This window comes from Hemicordylus capensis, chromosome 6 (assembly GCF_027244095.1).
Source record: "Hemicordylus capensis ecotype Gifberg chromosome 6, rHemCap1.1.pri, whole genome shotgun sequence".
NCBI classification, from domain to species: Eukaryota; Metazoa; Chordata; class Lepidosauria; order Squamata; family Cordylidae; genus Hemicordylus; species Hemicordylus capensis.
In genome coordinates this window covers 91,088,369-91,107,190 of record NC_069662.1, presented here as the reverse complement: position 1 = coordinate 91,107,190, position 18,822 = coordinate 91,088,369, and the positions used below count along the sequence as shown (strand labels likewise).

The 18,822-nt window shown below is 42.9% G+C and overlaps 1 protein-coding gene across 4 annotated transcripts in view; it reads left to right on the top strand.

The window, feature by feature from the left end:
• Positions 1 to 18,822, top strand: part of NPSR1 (neuropeptide S receptor 1) — a 166,076-nt gene that overhangs the window by 28,201 nt on the left and 119,053 nt on the right. For 3 of the 4 annotated variants that reach the window (XM_053265534.1, XM_053265535.1, XM_053265536.1), the window contains one exon: positions 12,188 to 12,320. The exons of the other annotated variant lie outside the window; for it this stretch is intronic. In XM_053265534.1, coding sequence (XP_053121509.1) covers positions 12,188 to 12,320 — 133 coding nt within the window. The remainder of the gene's footprint in view (positions 1 to 12,187; positions 12,321 to 18,822) is intronic. 4 annotated transcript variants of the gene reach the window in all.

Sequence of the window (18,822 nt, the reverse complement as noted above, 5' to 3'; positions counted from 1 at the left end):
ATGGTCCTGATGTTGTCAGGGTGAACTATCCAGCAACAAGTGCTCACTTTTGAAAGAAGCTGCAAGTGCAAAACAGAAAAATATGACTTTGTCCAGTATGGTACAATTGATATAATAAATGATAGAGAGTTGGGTCAAAGTCCACCTCAGCATCAACATCAGTGGAGCTTTGGGCATGTGAGTCATTCCGCTTCTGAAAAATTGTAAGTAATGAAATTAATAATAACTTTGTGTACAGAGCTGTTAAAAAACAAAATGAAACTGTAAATTGTTTGAGAGCTGAAAGAGCCAGATGGATGATTGCTACAATCTGAACATGTAATCTGCAATAATGAAAGTTGTAAAGATCATCTAAATGTGCTGGAGGTTTTTTGGGTTTTTTTTTGCTTAATCTCCAGAAGAGAACATTTTATTTATGTAATTATTGTTCAGTTTTTATACTGTCTTTCATAAGACATCACAAGGTGGTTTACAAAAGTTACAATACAATAAAACTTCATTAAAATCACATTTAAAACTTAAAATCAGTTAAACCGTAAAAACCATAAAACACCAAGGCACAACCATAAAAAAGACAAACAGAAGCAGGAAAGCTGAGAGACCTAGCAGCCCCTAAGGGGTAAAAGCCTGAATGAATAAAAAAGGTCTTTAGTTGTTTTTTAGAAGCAGCCACAAATGTCAAAGAGTGGACATTCACTAGGAGAGCACTCCAGAGCCTGGGGGCAACAACAGAGAATTAAGCCTCTCTCAAAGTCAGCGCACAGAGCAAAGACCCCTCTGACAACCTTGCTGAGTGGGCAGAAATCCTTGGGAGCAGGCAGTCCTTCAGGAATCCAGGACCCAAAATGATCTTTAAAGGTAATAGCCAGCACTTTGAATTGGATCCCAAAACAAATTGGCAACCATTGAAGCTCTTTCAAAAATCGATTGCAGCTCTTTCAAAATAGATGTAATATGCTCTGAGCGAGCAGCTCCAGAGAGAACTCTGGCAGCTGCATTCTGCACCAACTGAAGTTTCGAATATTCTTCAAGAGTAGCCCCATGCAAAATGCATTGCAGTAACCCAGCTACGACATGACTAAGGCATGGGTGACTGTGGCCAGATCTGCCTTCTTAAGATAGGGATGTAGCTGGCACTCTTGGCAAAGCTGTGCAAAGGCACCCCACACCACCGCCTCCACCTGAGCATCCAAAATCAGAGCTGGATCTAGCAACACCCCCAAATGGCACACTTGCTCTTTCAAGGAGAGTACAACCTTATTCAGAGCTGGTTGAATCACCCTATCCCGATTGGCTTTTCTACTGACCAGCAGCACACCTATCTTGTCTGGATTTAGCCTCAGTTTGCTAGCCCACATCAAGGCCATCACTGCCTTCAGCACCTGGTTCAGTGCATCCACTGCTTCCCCAGGATCTGATGTCAGAGAAAAGTAGAGCTCAGTGTCATCTGCATATTGATGACACTTCAGTCTAATCCTCTGGATAACCTCTCCCAATGATTTCATATAGATGTTAAACACCGTTTGGGACAATACTGTGCTTTGCGCGACTCCATAGGCCAGAGGCCAAGGTGTCGTGCAAAAGGTCCCTAGCACCACCTTCTGGAACCTTCCCCCAATGAAGCACGTTAAAAATTGGCTCCAACCACCTATCTGTTCCTTCCCTGGAAGATTTTACTAGCCATTAAGTGCAAGGGTCAAGAGTGCATGCTATTACCTGCACACTGACTAGGATCTTGTCCACTTCCTCAGACTGCACTAACTGAAAAGAATCCATCACAAGTGGACCAGATGGTTGCAGAGGGACCATGTCAATAGCCCAGGCTGTCTCCACATCCCAGAGATTCACCAGGGCCTTGACAGAGTCATGAGTTCTGGACACTGGAAACTCCCCAAGGGCTGTCTGGAAACCGAGCAGTTCCATAAGGCTTTGGAGATGGACCATTCTAATTGGTTCTGCATGATGATGTTAGATTCAGTGCATATGCACAAAACCAAGCAGAGACACTTGGGCATACAATTATCTGTACCATGCATCCCCTTAGGCAATGATCTCTTTCTGGGTTTGGTGCCTGTAATATAGCAATCTTCTGTCTTAAGCTTACAATACAGTAATAAAAGCAAGTAAGAATGATTCTGTTTCTTGTGTTTGAAGCAAGGAGGCTGTTTCAATTTTCAATTTTCTTCAAAGAGCCTTTATACAAGGTATTGAAGCTAGAAAGCTTTCCCAAAAATATTAAATTTGGCTGAAGATTACTTAATATACTCAGTCTCTGTGACTGGTTCAGCATATGACACGGTGGATTTTAGTTTACAATTTGTTACTTAGAGTTACAATTCAGTTGCAAAATTCTAATAGCATTTACAGCAGCAACTTTTAGATCATGAATTTGCTATTGGAACCCTGGCATAAGTATTGGTGTTTGAATGTGGACTCTGATAAAATAGTCATATATGCTATTGGAATCAGATCTAATGATCCAGTCAGCTAGGTGGTTTTTTGTTCAGAATCTAGTTAATTCTTCCATGAAACCATTGCCAGTGGGGAACCCAGTGTGCATAGGGATGGATAGTTTCTCTCTAGGGCTAAAGAAAGCTTCATCAACACTGTGGGGAAGTACACATGGTGACTGCACAATGTTACATGCACTTTGCAAGGTAAAGTTCATGCAGTCGGACAAGCACAAACATTGTGCAAATGCAGTTGCACAGGAGTATATCCATAGGAAAGAACGGCATACCATCATGCAATTACATTTGCACAATGGTTGCACTTGTGCTGAGCACTCTTATGCAACTGCATGAAAGTTAAATTGCAATGCACACAGAATGAGGTCATTCACACAACCTCAGCACACAGTTCCAGAGGGCTGGAGGGAAGGCAAGAGCTTGAATGCCTTCCCCTGCAGGCGAGCAGTGGCCGTCTTGGGCTCCACCATGCCACACACCCACTTGAGCAGTGCCATGTCAGAATCCAGAGCTGGGATCAGGAGGTGGATGTCCTCCTGCATCCCAGTGTGCCCCACATCAGCAGTGGAACAGCTGCTCTCAGTAGAACAGTTGTTCCATTTGGCATGGCCACTCCTTCCCCTTGGCTCAATGCTCAAATTGGCAGTGGGCTGTGGGGGAACTAGTCCAGCTACCCAGCAGTGAATGTAATGGGTGGTAATGAGTAATGGTAATGTAATGGGTAATGGGTAGAATGAACCCATGCCGGATAAAAATGTCGGGCTCTGCAGCTCTGGAGCAGCAATGAGTGGAGGGCTCCTGGCACTCCAGATGACACAAGCTGCCTGGAATAATCCAGGAAGCTTGTGTCATGTGAAAAACCTCAACATTGTGTAGCATGTCAGCCTGAGCTTTCCCACCAGTACTGAAAACATCAAGATGGCCATTGTTCATGGAGTTTTGGTTCACAGTCATTGTGTCAAAATTCAGATTTTTTTAATTTAAGCAAAACCCATATCATATCACAATTGATTTATCCATCCTTCAAGACTGATTAATTTGCTTAATTACAGCTCACTGATTGCCAGAAAATATGGAACTTATACAAAACCACAATAAGAAGCTCAGTTGGAATGTATACCAAGAAGAAGGAAAGGTACCACCAAGTTTAGGAGGACGCCAGCATGCTAACAAGTTGAGTCAGGGAAGCTATAACAGGGAAGAAGACTTCCTTCAGATAATGGAAGTCCTGCCCAAATGAAGAGAACAGGAAGGTATATAAACTCTTGCAAAAGAAATGCAAGGAGTCAATAAGAGATGCAAAGAGAGAGTTTGAAGAGCATATAGATAGAAGTGTCAAGGGGGATAACACATATGTCTTTAAATATATCAGAAGCAGAAAACCTGACAGGGCGGCAGTTGGATCTTAGATGATGAGGTCATAAAATGGATTATTAATGAGGATAAGGAGATTGCAGAGAAGCTGAATGAGTTCTTTGCCTCTGTCTTCATGGTGAAGGATACTGACCATATACACCTGCTAACTTGGCAAAGAGGCACCTTTTAACGTGGTGATTCTCTTTATTTAGCAGGGGGAGAGTAACTGGCCCTATCCACCCCCAGCACAGTACCTCTAGTGACTTTTAGTGGTGTCTATCGTATGTTTCTTTTTAGATTGTGAGCACTTTGGGGACAGGGATCCATCTTATTTGTTTATTATTTCTCTGTGTAAACTGCCCTGAGCCATTTTTGGAAGGGCGGTATAGAAATCGAATTATTATTATTATTATTATTATTATTATTATTATTATTATTATTATTATTAATCGACAATATGGTGAGATGTAACTTTACTTATCAACAATATGGTGAGACATAACTTTAATAAATCTATACCAGATCAGTCATTGCCCAAGTCAACAAGGACCGTGCCAGGTGCTGGAGTCCCTGGACATCTGGTGCCAAGTGGGCTACAGGACTCAGGATCTTCAGTTGAGCAACCAGGACTGGAGACCACAAGGTTACTGGAAGAAACGTCGCTTCACACACACACACACACACACACCCAAAAAATATGAAAAACGCCAACAAGGAAATAATGATCTGCTATTACAAGTCTAGTCCAACTAGAAGAGGTTATTTAAAAAGAATGTACCAAATTTGGAAAGCATCCCTATACAGAAATAACAGAACAAAGGCTAGCAGACCAGAGAAGATTCATAATAAGAAATAAAGTATTCACAGAAGTTGAGCTGGAAGAACTGCAAAGAGCAACACAGGCTCAAGATATGGAAGAAGAATTACCACCAACTGAAGAAGTTGCTCAGGTGCAGGTGGAGGAGCTGTTGGAAATAGAGGATGCCACTGTTGCTGAACTGTTTCAAAATCGAAACCAGGCAACCTGTTTCAAAACAAAAACCAGGCAACCTCCTCTTTGCCTTCACTTCAAAAACCCGAATGCCGTTTAACAGAAAAGCAACAAGAACTAAAGCAAAAAATAACTGAGCACATGAAACAAACAACCACCAGGGTTCGACTTCCAGCTCTAAAAACAGTTGCCAAAAAACAATTTGCTCAGGCATTAAAAGATATAAATGCTGCACTTGCAGAAATAACAACCAATAACTTGCAAGAAACAACCCAACTAATGTACAGTGCAGCAACAATAACAACACAAGAGCTCGGATATAAGATCAGTGGACCTGTAAAAAAGAAAGTAGTACATCACCTAAATGGAAGATTAGATTAGAAAATACCTGTAAAAAAACAAAGTAGTACATCACCTAAATGGAAGATTAGATTAGAAAATAAAATCGCCAGGCTTAGATCAGATGCTAGTAAACCGAAAGATATGAAAGACAAGAAGCTGAAGAATGAAAACACCAAACAGTATCTGATCCAAAAATACCACCTAGATTCAAGGAAAATTAGAGAAGTCCTGGAAATAATAAAGCAGCAAATAACAGCAGTGTCAAAGAAGATTAGCAGATACGAAGCCAGAATTACACAACACAGGCGGAATCTCTAGTTCCAGTCGAATTAGAGACGTTTCTACCAAAGCATAGAAGGAGAAACTGCAAGAAATGTAGAAACACCAAATAAAGAAGAAACAGTGCAATTCTAGGGGAAATTATGGGACAATCCAATAGATTATAATAAAAAAGCAGGCTGGGTGAAAGAGGTCAAAAAATGTAAGCAACAAATGCAAGATCTAATAATAACAACACCAGAATTAATCAGTGAAAGAGCAAAGAAAATTAAAAATTGGACCGCACCAGGCGACGATGAACTGCATGGCTTTTGGCTTAAACACCTAACAAGCCTCCATAAACTATCAAAACAGTTCAATCACATTTTGCAAGGAGGTGATATTGAACAATGGCTAACAACTGGGAAAACTCATCTCATCATGAAAGACCCAGCAAAAGGTGCAGTTCCAAGTAATTATAGACCGACGGTAACCTGCCTGCCAACCATGTTCAAATCATTAACTGGAATAATAGCTGATGAAGTAATGCAACACTTATTAACTAATAAGCAGCTTCCAGTTGAACAGAAAGGAAATAGTCCGAACACCAGAGGCACAAAAGACCAGCTGCTGATTGACAAAATGATTTTAGAAAATTGCAAGGGAAGAAAAACAACTCTAAGTGTTGCATGGATTGACTACAAGAAAGCCTTCAACTCATTGCCTCACACATGGATACTAAAATGTTTAGAAACAACTGGTGTCAGCAAAAACATTCAGATATTTATTTAAAAAGCAATGAGCATGTGGAGTACACAGTTAACAATCAATGATGAGACACTTGAGCACGTTAGCATTAGAAGAGGTATTTTCCAAGGGGACTCACTATCCCCTCTGTTGTTTGTAATCACCATGACTCCACTTTCACAAATACTAAACAAAACAGGCCTCGGATACCAAACATCTAAAACATCCAGTAAACTCAACCATCTACTGTACATGGACGAGCTGAAGTTGTATGGAAAGACAGAGTCAGAAATCAAATCACTGCTAAACACTGTCCATATATTCAGCAGCGATATAGCAATGGAGTTTGGACTAGACAAGTGTGCTGCATTAATAATGAACAGAGGAAAAATAACAAAAAAAGAAGGAATAGAACTGCCCAATGGAAGCAACATCAAGAACCTGGAAGAGAAAGAACATTACAAATACTTGGGCATTCTCCAGGCTGATAACATTGCATACACTGAAGTTAAAAGAAAAATGGGAAGTGAATACATCAGGAGAGTTAGAAAAATCCTCAAGTCCAAAATCAATGGCAGGAACACCATACAAGCCATAAACACCTGGGCTCTACCTGTTATCAGATACACTGCAGGAATAATAGACTGGACCCAGGCAGAGCTAGAGACGCTAGATCATAAGACCAGGAAAATCATGACCATCAATCATGCTCTGCACCCCTGCAGTGATGTAGATAGGCTGTATCTCCCTGGCAGCTCAGGTGGAAGAGGAATGCTGCAAGTCCATCAAACAGTAGAGGAGAAAAGAGACCTTGAAGAATATATCAAGGACAGTGAAGAAGATGCACTTAAAATGGTCAATAACAAGAAACTATTCAACACCAATGAAAGAAAGCAGGCCTACAAGAAAGAACAAGTCAAGAACCGAGCAGAAAAATGGAAAAATAAGCCACTGCATGGTCAATATTTGCACAATATAAGTGGAAAACCAGACATCACTATGACCTGGCAATGGCTTAAGAATGGCAACTTGAAGAAAGAAACAGAGGGTTTAATACTGGCTGCACAAGAACAGGCACTAAGAACAAATGCAGTAAGAGCAAAAGTCAAAAAATCAACAACAGCAAGTGCCGCCTTTGTAAAGAAACAGATGAAACCATGGACCACCTCATCAGCTGTTGTAAAAAGATCGCACAGACTGACTACAAACAAAGGCATGACAAGGTAGCAGGGATGATACACTGGAACATCTGCCAAAAAAAAAAGCTACCCGTAGCCAAAAATTGGTGGGACCATAATATTGAAAAAGTTGTAAAAAATGAAGATGCAAAAATATTATGGGACTTCCAACTACAAACAGACAAACATCTGCCACACAATACACCAGATATAACTGTAGTGGAGAAGAAAGAAAAACAAGTTAAATTAATCGACATAGCAAAACTAGGGGATAGCAGAACAGAAGAAGAAATAGAAAAAATAACAACATACAAAGATCTACAAATTGAAATTGAAAGGCTGTGGCAGAAAAAGACCAAAATAATCCCAGTGGTAATTGGCACCCTAGGTGCAATTCCAAAACAACTTGAAGAGCACCTCAACACCATAGTGGCCACAGAAATCACCATCAGCCAATTACAAAAAGCAACTTTACTGGGAACAGCCTATATTCTGCGACGATATCTATAATAACAGTAACAACATTGATGATAAGATTCAGCCATCCCAGGTCCTTAGGAAGGACTCGATCTCTGGATAAAACAAACCAGTCAATAACACCTGCCTGACTGTGTAAGTAAATAATAATAATAATAAATAATAAACAAGAAATAATAATAATATACCCACTCTGGGACTGAGCTTCTCAGCCTTGGAGGCTGAAGAACTGGGCCAATTTGAGGTGACGAGAGAGGATATTCAACTGTCTTGAAAAACTAAAAACTAATAAATCACCTGGGCCAGATGGCATCCACCCAAGAGTTCTGAAGGAACTCCTAGCAAAAATATGTAACTTGTCCTTATAATTAAGCTCTCTACCAGAGGACTGGAATGTAGCTAATGTAACTCCAATTTTCAAAAAGGGATCCAGGGGAATCTGGGAAGTTACAGGCTGTTTAGCTTAACTTCTGTGCCGGGTAAATTGATGGAAAGCATACTCAAGGACAAAATTGTTAAATATATAGAAGAACAGGCCTTGCTGAAGGAGAACCAGCATGGCTTCTGCAAGGGCAAGTCTTGCCTCACTAACCTTTTGGAGTTCTTTGAGAGCATCAACAGGCATGTGGATAAAGGTGATCTGGTTGACATAGTATACTTGGAGTTCCAAAAAGATTTTGACAGAATTCCCCACCAAAGGCTCTTGAGTCAACTTAGTAGTCATGGGATAAGAGGACAGGTTCAATTGTGGATTGGTAACTGGTGGAAGGAGTGGGAACAGAGGGTAGGAATAAATGGACAGTATTCATAATGGAGGGAAGTAAAATAAGGGACTATTTAGGGTAATGAAATCTAAAACAGATTTTGAGGAGCTCCTTAAAGATCTCTCCAAAATGGGTGAGTGGGTGACAAAATGGAAAATGTGGTTCAGTATAAGCAAGTGAAAGGTGATGCATATTGGGGCAAAAACTCAACTTCACATATACACCAATGGGGTCTGAGCTTTCAGTGATTGACCAGGAGAGAGATCTTGGCATCGTGGCGGACAGCTCATTGAAAGTGTTGAGTAAACTCATGAAACTGAAGGCTGGGAAATTTAGGACCAACAAAAGAAAGTACTTTTTCACACAGTGCATTATTATTCTATGAAATTCTCTGCCACGGGATGTAGTGGTGGCCACCAGCTTGGATGGCTTTAAAGGGGGTTTGGACAAATTCATGGAGGACAAGGTCTATCAATGAGGGCTAGTCTGAGGGCTATAGACCACCTCCAGCCTCAGAGGCAAGATGCATCTAAATACCAGTTGCAGGGGAGCAACCAGAGGCATATCTAGGGTAGGGCAGGTATGGCATGTGCCCTGGGTGCCACCTGAAGGGGGGCACCACTGGCTGGTTCTTCTTGCATGCTCATTGTTTGCACAGCGCAGGCACAGCACCAGGGAAGCGGTTCCCGCGCCACAGCTCTAAGCTCGGGCTTTGCAAAAAGGGAGCGCAGGTGGACCTTCCTCTCTGGCCTGGTGCATGCAGCTCCTTGGAGCATGGGCAGGGGGAGGCACAAGCATGCGCACCAAGGAGGGTTAAGTGATGGAGGGAGGCAAGGAGGGAGGAGGGTGTGCCTTGGCTCGCTTTGCAGTGCCACACGGGCAGCATATGGGACCACATGAGCCGCGTGGCCCCCAATGTAGGCTGGTGTGATTGGTGCATGCAGGGGAGTCGGGAGGGGGGTGCAGAGGAGCATGCTGTGAGAGACGATGGGGGAACACCTGCTGCGCTCCCCGGAGAGTAACACGGAAAGGGGCGCTCTGGCACAGGCGGAGGCAGCAGCACCAGCACCTCCTCACTGGCTGGGGAAACCAATTTCCTGGGGAGGGAGAATGTGTAAAACGTCCACTGCCAAATGTGACAAGATCAAAATGTTTGTGGTGTTTCCTGGTTCCACTTCCTCTATCGTGTCCAAAGCTGCTCTGAGGCTTGCAACAGTCTAGGTCCCCCCGCCCTCCGTCCATCAACAACCCCCTTGCTACGTCCCCAGCCTAAAGTAGGCCTGTTGGGTGGGGCCTGGAAGAGGGGGGAAAAGGGAAACGGAGATGAGGAGCAGGAAATATGCCAGAGCATTCGGGCTTTGGCAGAGCTCAGCAACATGGGAAGTGTAGTTTCCTATCCTTTAATGCTAAGAAACTGGATTAACCCTTTGGGGTTAACTGAGCTTTCCCCCTGGAAGAAATTAAGAAAAAAATCCAAACTGGGGGAGTGGGGGGAGCTAGGATCCCTGGGATCTGATTTCAGTATGTGTAGACTGGAACATCTGAGATGTATGCAGAAATTAAAAACTGACTGCTTTAGGAGTGGGCAAAGCTGGGACAGTCCTGGATTCTATTTCTGCTTCCAGGTGGGAAAAAGAGGGAGGGAGATAGTTTAGTGGTTGCAGACAGGCAGTGGTAGCTGCAAGGCGACCTTGGATACTGCCTTTAAAAATAGTCATTCAGTACTATATGTTCAGTTTAGCACAAGAGGGCAAGGGAGGCTTTATGGAATTTGGTCTATGCCCTGTTGGGTGTCCCCCCCCACACACACAACTGTTCAATCTGCTTTGAGAGAGGGGTTGTAATGAGGCTGCATGAAGTCCCCCCTGCACAAGAAAAGTTTGCAAAACAGGTGTGCAAAAATGGGGGTTGTCCCATTGTACCTCTTTTCCCTCCCCACATTTTTAACATGTCTGCCCTCTGGCTTTCTCTGTGGATCTTTGTATGTGTGTATGAATTCTGGGAGTTCAATGGTAGCAGGTGGGTGAGTCTCTCTGTCTTCTGGGTTTTCTACCTAAGGAATAATTCTGACAACCTGAAACCTTGCTAACCTATATTGCCTGTCCAGTTGGTTCAGTCAAGGCTGCCAAACCAGTTTGGACCCAGTTTGTCCTATGTCAGTATGTTCTGTGGGACTTCCTCCTGAAAAAGAATTATGTGATGATCTGAAGCTGGTGACTGTGACTCAGTCCATAGACTAGGCATATCGAGACTAAGTTAGACATAAATCTCATTGAAATGAATGGGACTTAAGTTAATTATGACTAACTTGTCTCATGGAATTATTTTATTTATTTATTTATTACATTTTATATCCCGCTCTTCCTCCAAGGAGCCCAGAGTGGTGTGCTACATACTTCGGTTTCTCCTCACAACAACCCTGTGAAGTAGGTTAGGCATTAATTAAGTGGTGCTTAGTCATGACTAACTGTCTGGATGATGACTTGGAAACAATCTGGATGGCCCTATCTAGTTACTCCATTTAGTTTTATGGAGCAGAGTTGTAGGCATGTATATGGGACTTCTTGCTGGAGAAAGACCCACTAAAAGCTATTGTTGAATAATTTCAGATCCTGGAGCTCAATGGGCAATTTAAATGAAGAATTGCTCCTTTAAATAAGAGACTAATTTATTGCTATAAACTAGTTGCAAATAACATTAGCTATACTTTGGAATAGTCTGTGCATTTCATTTTCTTTGGAAGAAATAATAAGTTAGAATTAGTTTACTGCAACACATTTGTTATAATAATGTAGTGAGCCTTTGCAAAGTTAGTTTTTTGCATGTAATTATCGAGCAAGCATTTATTGCAACAAATTGGTTGCTCTAAATTGGTCCTTGCAGTTTGCATTTGCAATAAACAGCTGTAATAATTTAGCAATAGTTTTGTTGCAATAAACTTGTTGTAGTAAAGTAGTGAGCCCTTACAAAGGTGTGTGTGTTGTTGTTTTGCAATAAATAGTTTAGTTTATTGCAGTGAAGTTACTGCAAGTCAAAAATCTGGCCTTTGCCAAGTTGGGTTTTTACAATAAAATTTTGCAACAAGTTAGCAACGATCTACTTTGCACAGCTTGCCTCTGCAACAAATATGTGTGCTTGTCTTTAGAGGCTACAGGAGTCTTCCCTATTGAAGACAAGGGCCTTCCAGTTCCAGCAGGAGGAGGAGCGAAAGAAAAACAAGGCAGTGGGGGCGGGATTTCCCTCTCACCTGCCCTCTTACATGGAGAAACTTACATAACTCTGCTACAACGCCTGCTTGGAGATGTAGTCCTCCAGGCTGGCGGGGAAAAGTCTTAAAGGGAACCAATGCCGGTTTGGACAGCGGCACAATTTCAGTGCTAGCCATAGGCACTATTTTCTGTAGATATGCCTCTGGGAGCAACAGCAGGAGAGAGGGCATGCCTTCACCTCTTGCCTGTGAGCTTCTCAGAGGCATCTGGTGGGCCACGGTGTGAAACAGGTTGCTGGACTAGATAGGCCTTGGGCCTGATCCAGCAGGGCTGTTCTTATGTTCTTATGTTCATAACTCGGTCCTTCCATTTACCATCTAATTTTCTTTCCTCACAGACAGAACAGCTTGTTACCCTTTGGATTCTTTTTGTCGTAACAATTGTTGGGAACTCCATTGTTTTGCTCTCCATCTGGAAGAGAAAGAGGAAATCCAGAATGACCTTTTTTGTTACTCAGCTAGCCATAACAGGTAAAGTTAGGTCCAAAGGGTTTGGGGCCAGCTTATTCTTTTTATTCACTGGCTTAATGAAGAATTCTGCTAATGTTTAAAGTTGTGAAATAATTCATTGAACTAAATCAGTGGTGGCTGGTGAAATGGGGTTGTCGACAGCAGACTGGGGACCAAGGTGGAAGAGGGCCCTATGCTCTTGCAAGTGGGTGCATGTTGGTGGCAGAGGCAGTGGCAGCCAGAGCAGCATTGTGCTGGCGTGTGGCTGCTGAATGGTCAGCAGAGCAGTACTGCCTCTCATTTAGGGACAGGCAGGAGTAGCATTGTACAGACAAGAAGCTGCTGAATGCCTGGCTGGCAGGACTTGATGTGGACTGATGATGTCACCAACCTGTGCTAGGCATTAGCCGTTCAGGAACCACATGCCTTTACAATGCTGCTGCTGTTTGTTGTCTCTACCGCCATGGGCACCGCTTAAAGTCCACTAGTTAAAAGGCATGGGGTCCTCTCCTCTTAAGTTGCCATTCAGCAGTGGCAGCCTCTTACTACCTTTCACCCCACCTCACCAGGTGCCACTGAACTCAAATGAGGTGCAAGTGATTATTCCTCTGAAATGTCATTTGCCTATGGCACTGTTTGCTTATAGGTTTTCCATGAATCCATACCCATTTACAGCCCCTGACTGGGTCAGGGAAAAAAGCACTTGGAGGAAAGGAAACTGCTGTAGGATGTTGTGAGTTTTCACCGTTAAGGGAAGTTAGAAGTGGGGTTCCCTAGGGATCTCTACTGGGACCAGTGCTTTTTAGATTATTCATACATGATCTAGAATTTGGGGGTAAGCATGGCCAAATTTGCAGATGACACTAAACTATGTAGGGTAGTGAAATCCAAAATAGATTGTGGGGAGCCCCAAAAGGATCTCTCCAAATTGGCAATTGAATGGCAAATGTGGTTCCAGTGTAAGCAACTGTGAAGTGATGCATATTGGGGCAGAAAAACCCAACTTCACATATACACTGATGGGGTCTGAGCTATCAGGGGTTGACCAGGAGAGAGATCTTGAGGTCATGGTGGAGATTTCACTGAAAGTGTCAACTCAATACTTAGCAGCTGTGAAAAGGCAAATTCCATGCTCAGGATCATTAGGAAGGGGATTGGAAATAAAAATACTAATATTATGCTAATATTATAATACTAATATTATAATGCCCTAATACAGATCTATGGCGCTGCCATAGATCTGCATATAGTTTTGGTCACCATATCTTAGTAATGAAATTGTAGAACTGGGAATGGTGCAGAAGAGGGCAACCAAAGGTGCAGAAGAGGGCAATCAAAATGATCAGGGAGCTGGAGCACCTTCCTTATGAGGCAAGGCTACATTGGGGCTTTTTACTTTGGAAAATAGGTGACTATGGGGAGACATGACAGAAGTTTATAAAATTATGTATGGAGCAGAGATACTGGACAGAGATAATGTTTTTCTCCTTCTCTCACAACACTAGAACCAGGGGTCATCCCATGAAACTGATGGCCAGGAAATTTAGGACCAACAAAAGGAAGTACTTTTTCTCACAGTGCATAATTAACCTATGGAATTCTCTGCCATTTGATGTGGTGATGGCCACTTGCCTGGAAGGTTTTAAAAGGGACTTAGACAAATTGATGGCGGACAGGTCTATCACAGGCTACTAGTCTGATGCCTATAGACCACCTCCAGCCTCAGAGGCCTCTAAATATCAAATTCAGAGGAACAGCAGCAGGAGAGAGGGCATGCCCCCACCTCTTACCTGTGGGTTTCTTAGAGGCATCTGGTGGGCCACTGTGGGCAACAGGATGCTGGTCTAGATAGGCCTTGGGCCTGATCCAGCAGGGCTGTTCTTATGACTAGCCATCCAGCACTGTGGTAGAACTCGCCATGCTATCAACTAATGTACCTGTTCAAAGAAGGGTATGGTATGTTAATGACCGCACCTCCCTCCAGGCAAAAAAATCTATCCCTACCCAAGAATGAGGATGCCATTGGCTTCTGTGATTTAAGCCAGCCTCCTTGCTGGATCGTCCCCTGTTCTCCGCTTGGGAGATATCCTTGCTGGTCCCCCAAGTGGGGAACTGGGATGATGGGTTAAGGATTTGCTGAATCTGGGGCACAACAACTCTATGGGATCTTCAAATATTCAAGGGCCCTGGCAGCTGCCCAACCTTGCCAATTGCTGGTGCCAGCCAGACACACTGTATATCTGCACCATGATCAGTGCAGATCCAACCAGTTGTTTGGACGTTAGTATGCCCATCACATGTGTAGCTTCTCTGCATGCCTGTACTGGTGCAAACATAGCATTAGATTGCCTGTTTGATAAGAGAATGATCTGTAGCCTGGTTCACACATGCATGTATGCCACTTTTGCTCAACACTCTTGTAGTGAGAGTAATCATGCAAGAACTGATTCCACTGAAAAGTGTTAGGCTGGTTCATACACTCACCCAATCAAGGATAGTTTTTGTGAGGTGTAGGCACACATGTCTCTCTCTTCCATGCATATATGGTTACCTGTGACCAGCATTCCATACTCATGGAGGCCAACTTTACACAAGCTTTCTTTATCAACAAGAGGGGATAATGAATATGTTAATTGGGCCTATACAGGTGAAACTCGGAAAATTAGAATATCGTGCAAAAGTCCATTAATTTCAGTAATGCAAATTAAAAGGTGAAACTGATATATGAGACAGACACATTACATGCAAAGCGAGATAAGTCAAGCCTTAATTTGTTATAATTGTGATGATCATGGCGTACAGCTCATGAAAACCCCAAATCCACAATCTCAGAAAATTAGAATATTACATGGAACCAAGAAGACAAGGATTGAAGAATAGAACAATATCGGACCTCTGAAAAGTATAAGCATGCATATGTATTCAGTACTTGGTTTGGGCCCCTTTTGCAGCAATTACTGCCTCAATGCGGCGTGGCATGGATGCTATCAGCCTGTGGCACTGATGAGGTATTATGGAAGACCAGGATGCTTCATTAGCGGCCTTCAGCAATTCTGCATTGTTTGGTCTCATGTCTCTCATCCTTCTCTTGGCAATGCCCCATAGATTCTCTATGGGGTCAGGTCAGGTGAGTTTGCTGGCCAATCAAGCACAGTACACTGTATACTTTTCAGAGGTCCGATATTGTTCTATTCTTCAATCCTTGTCTTATTGGTTCCATGTAATATTCTAATTTTCTGAGATTGTGGATTTGGGGTTTTCATGAGCTGTACGCCATGATCATCACAATTATAACAAATTAAGGCTTGACTTATCTCGCTTTGCATGTAATGCGTCTGTCTCATATATCAGTTTCACCTTTTAATTTGGATTACTGAAATTAATGGACTTTTGCACGATATTCTAATTTTCCGAGTTTCACCTGTATATGAATTGCTTGGGCCACACACTACCTTCACATTGTGGTGTTGCATGTCTGCAATCCCAACCCACAAAGGCAATATTGAGCCATGAGAATGCTATGATCTGGGCCCTTGTGGTTGGAGGTGATACGAACAAATCCAGATGTGGAATTTTATCCTTGATGCTTCATTCACACATGCAAGTCACCTCTTGATACGGCAGGCTTTGTGTGATGAATGTGCATTTCTCCTGAATGGTATGGAGCAGGCCTCCAGCTGTGCAGCAGAGAGTCTGATTGCTCAAACTTGTGTAGAAGGAGGGACATCTTTGTAAAAGCTGTTCTTCGTATTGGCAGCTCTTCACTGGAACCAATAGTTTCACAAGAGTCCTTCCTAATATGAGACTATTGCTATTATTCTGGCAGTGCCATTAATTATATGCATTTATGTCTGCTGGAAGATAAGGTGATATGATTCATTTTCCTGTTTCTAGGAGTATGTGATTACCCCAGTAAAGAACAAAGCTGTATCACTGTGCAAATGAGCAAAAAAGAAAAGAAAAAGAAAAGCCAATCCCTTCTTTGGATAACTAACTTTCTAGGATTAAGATGCAGCAGGCAGTAGAATAAGTCAAAGGGTGGAAGATAAACTTATTAGACTTGTCAGGTGATAACATAATTTAAAAAGCTGATAGTCTCCATTTCTGTTATTTCTGTTTGGGGCATGAAAAAGATGTAAGAATGAGATGGAAAGAGGAACTATTTCATTTTGAAAGATAATTTTCCTCTGATAATAGACAGAGCCCCAATGTTACTGTATATCAAAGAAAAGAGCTGTGCAAGCGAAAATTGTTATAGTAATAACAAGTGCTGGTTTATCACCTTTAAAGCCCTGAACAGCTTAGCTCTAGGTTACCTTAGAGAACGCCTTCTTCTATATGATCCCCACCACATGTTGAGGTCATCTGGAACTCAGAACTGGGCCTTCTCTGTAGCTGCTCCTGGCCTGTGGAATGTAGGAATGTGCAAACAAGTTCAATGTCAAACAGGTTTGACATTGAACCTGTTTGGTCCGATAGTGAACCAAACCGCACCGCCCCCAGGCCATTCGGGATGGGTTCACAATGTTTTAGGGTTTTTTAAAAAATTAAGGTTTTTTTTTACTCACCGCCTCCGGTCATGATCCGGCCATGCAAAGGCCCATTGGGCATGTGCGGTGGCCTCCAAAATGGCCACAGCCATGCAGGGCAGGCCCAGAATGGGCCGAAGACCACCCGGACCAGGTGATTTTTACCATAACAGAGGCTGGCAGGGGGAAAGGGGTACTCTGGAGACCTCCCCCCATGTCCTCAGGGAAGCCCCCCAAAGGGGGTGAGTAAAATATATATTTTTAAAAAGATTGTGAACCCCCCACCCTGAACCAAACCGGGGGGGTTGAGGGGGTGCAGAACTGAACTGGCCCCGTCTGGTTCAGGTCTAGTTTAGACTCGAACCGAATTTGGCAAGCCGATTTTGTGCACACTCCTAGTGGAATGCACTCCTGGCAGATATCCGTAATTTGGACTCATTGTTGGCCTTCAAGAGATCCCTATGGACTTACTTGTTTGGCCTGGCCTTCCAAGGTTTTTAAATTGTTTTAAAGTCTTTTTAATTGGTTTTAAATAGTTCTGAACTGTTTTTATATAATCTGTTGGTTTTAAATGGTGTTTGTTTTTGTATTTTACTTGTGCACCGCCCAGAGCATTTGGATGGGGTGGTATAGAAATGTAAATGTAATAATAATAATAATAATGATGATGATGATGATGATGATGTAAAATTCAGCCATCCCAGGTCCTTGGGAAGGACTCGATGTCTGGATAAAACAAACCAGTCAATAGCACCTGTCTGACTGAAGAAATAATAATGTAATAATAATAACAACAACAACAACAACAACAACAACAACCTTGAAGAGCACCTCAACACCATAGGGGCCACAGAAATCACCATCAGCAAATTACAAAAAGCAGCTTTACTGGGAACAGCCTGTATTCTGCGACGATATCTATAACAATTGACAATAAAATTCTGGCATCCCAGGTCCTTGGGAAGGACTCGATGTCTGGGTAAAACAAACCAGTCAATAACACCTGTCTGACTGTGTAAACAAGAAATAATAATAATAATAATAATAATAATAATAATAATAATAATACCTTGAAGAGAAGGGTATCTGAATGAGAAATAAGGTACTGCTGTGGTTAATTACAGCTTTGATTGGCCAGTAACAAAACACAACCAGTGTGGCATAGTGGATAGGACTTTTGTTTGTTTGTTTGCTTGCTTACTTGCTTCCTTGATTGTTGTTTCTATACTTCTATGCCGCCTTTCTGTAATATAACATCAATATGGTTTATAGCATGTTTAAAACAATGAAACACAAAAATATAGGTGGACCTTGTTATCCGACCTTGTTACAGGTGGACCGAGTTCTATTCTGTCCTGAACCAGTGGATAGTGAAACTGCAGATAAGGAGGCAATTGAATGGAAACTGGGGGATCAGAAGAAGGGGGGAGGCAGAAATAGGAGTGAGAAAGCAATGTACCACATTCTCCAGATCTCCAGCTGTTCAGCAATGCCCCACCAAACCCCAATTCGGCCATTTCCCAACAAACAAACCACAGAATTTTTTTTTAACAGAAAGGCCACAAAATGACTCCTTTAAGCAAAATGGTGATGACCTCGGAGGTCATTTCCAGCCACCTAGAAACCATGGATTCATGGATCTTAACCCTTTCTGTACCCACGTACACCGATGTCAGGTCTCCATTGCACAGGCGTAACCAGGGGGTCAGGCAGTGCACATGTCCTGGGCACCACTTGAGGGAGGGCAGAAATGCCACTGACTGCCCCCTCGGTGCCCCGAGAGCGCTGCCGTGGTGCCGTGCCTCAACTCCGGGCACCACACTGCTGCTCTCAGCCTGCCTGCTCATTGGCCTCCTGGCTGGCGCTCTCCCCCCTTTCGTTTGCTCAGGGCAGGCGAGATCTCTCTCACACACACGTGTACTGCTGCACACTTTCGCCGCTGGCTCTTCTCTGTCTCTCTCCAGTTTGTTCGGGCTACAATGTGCATGCGTGCT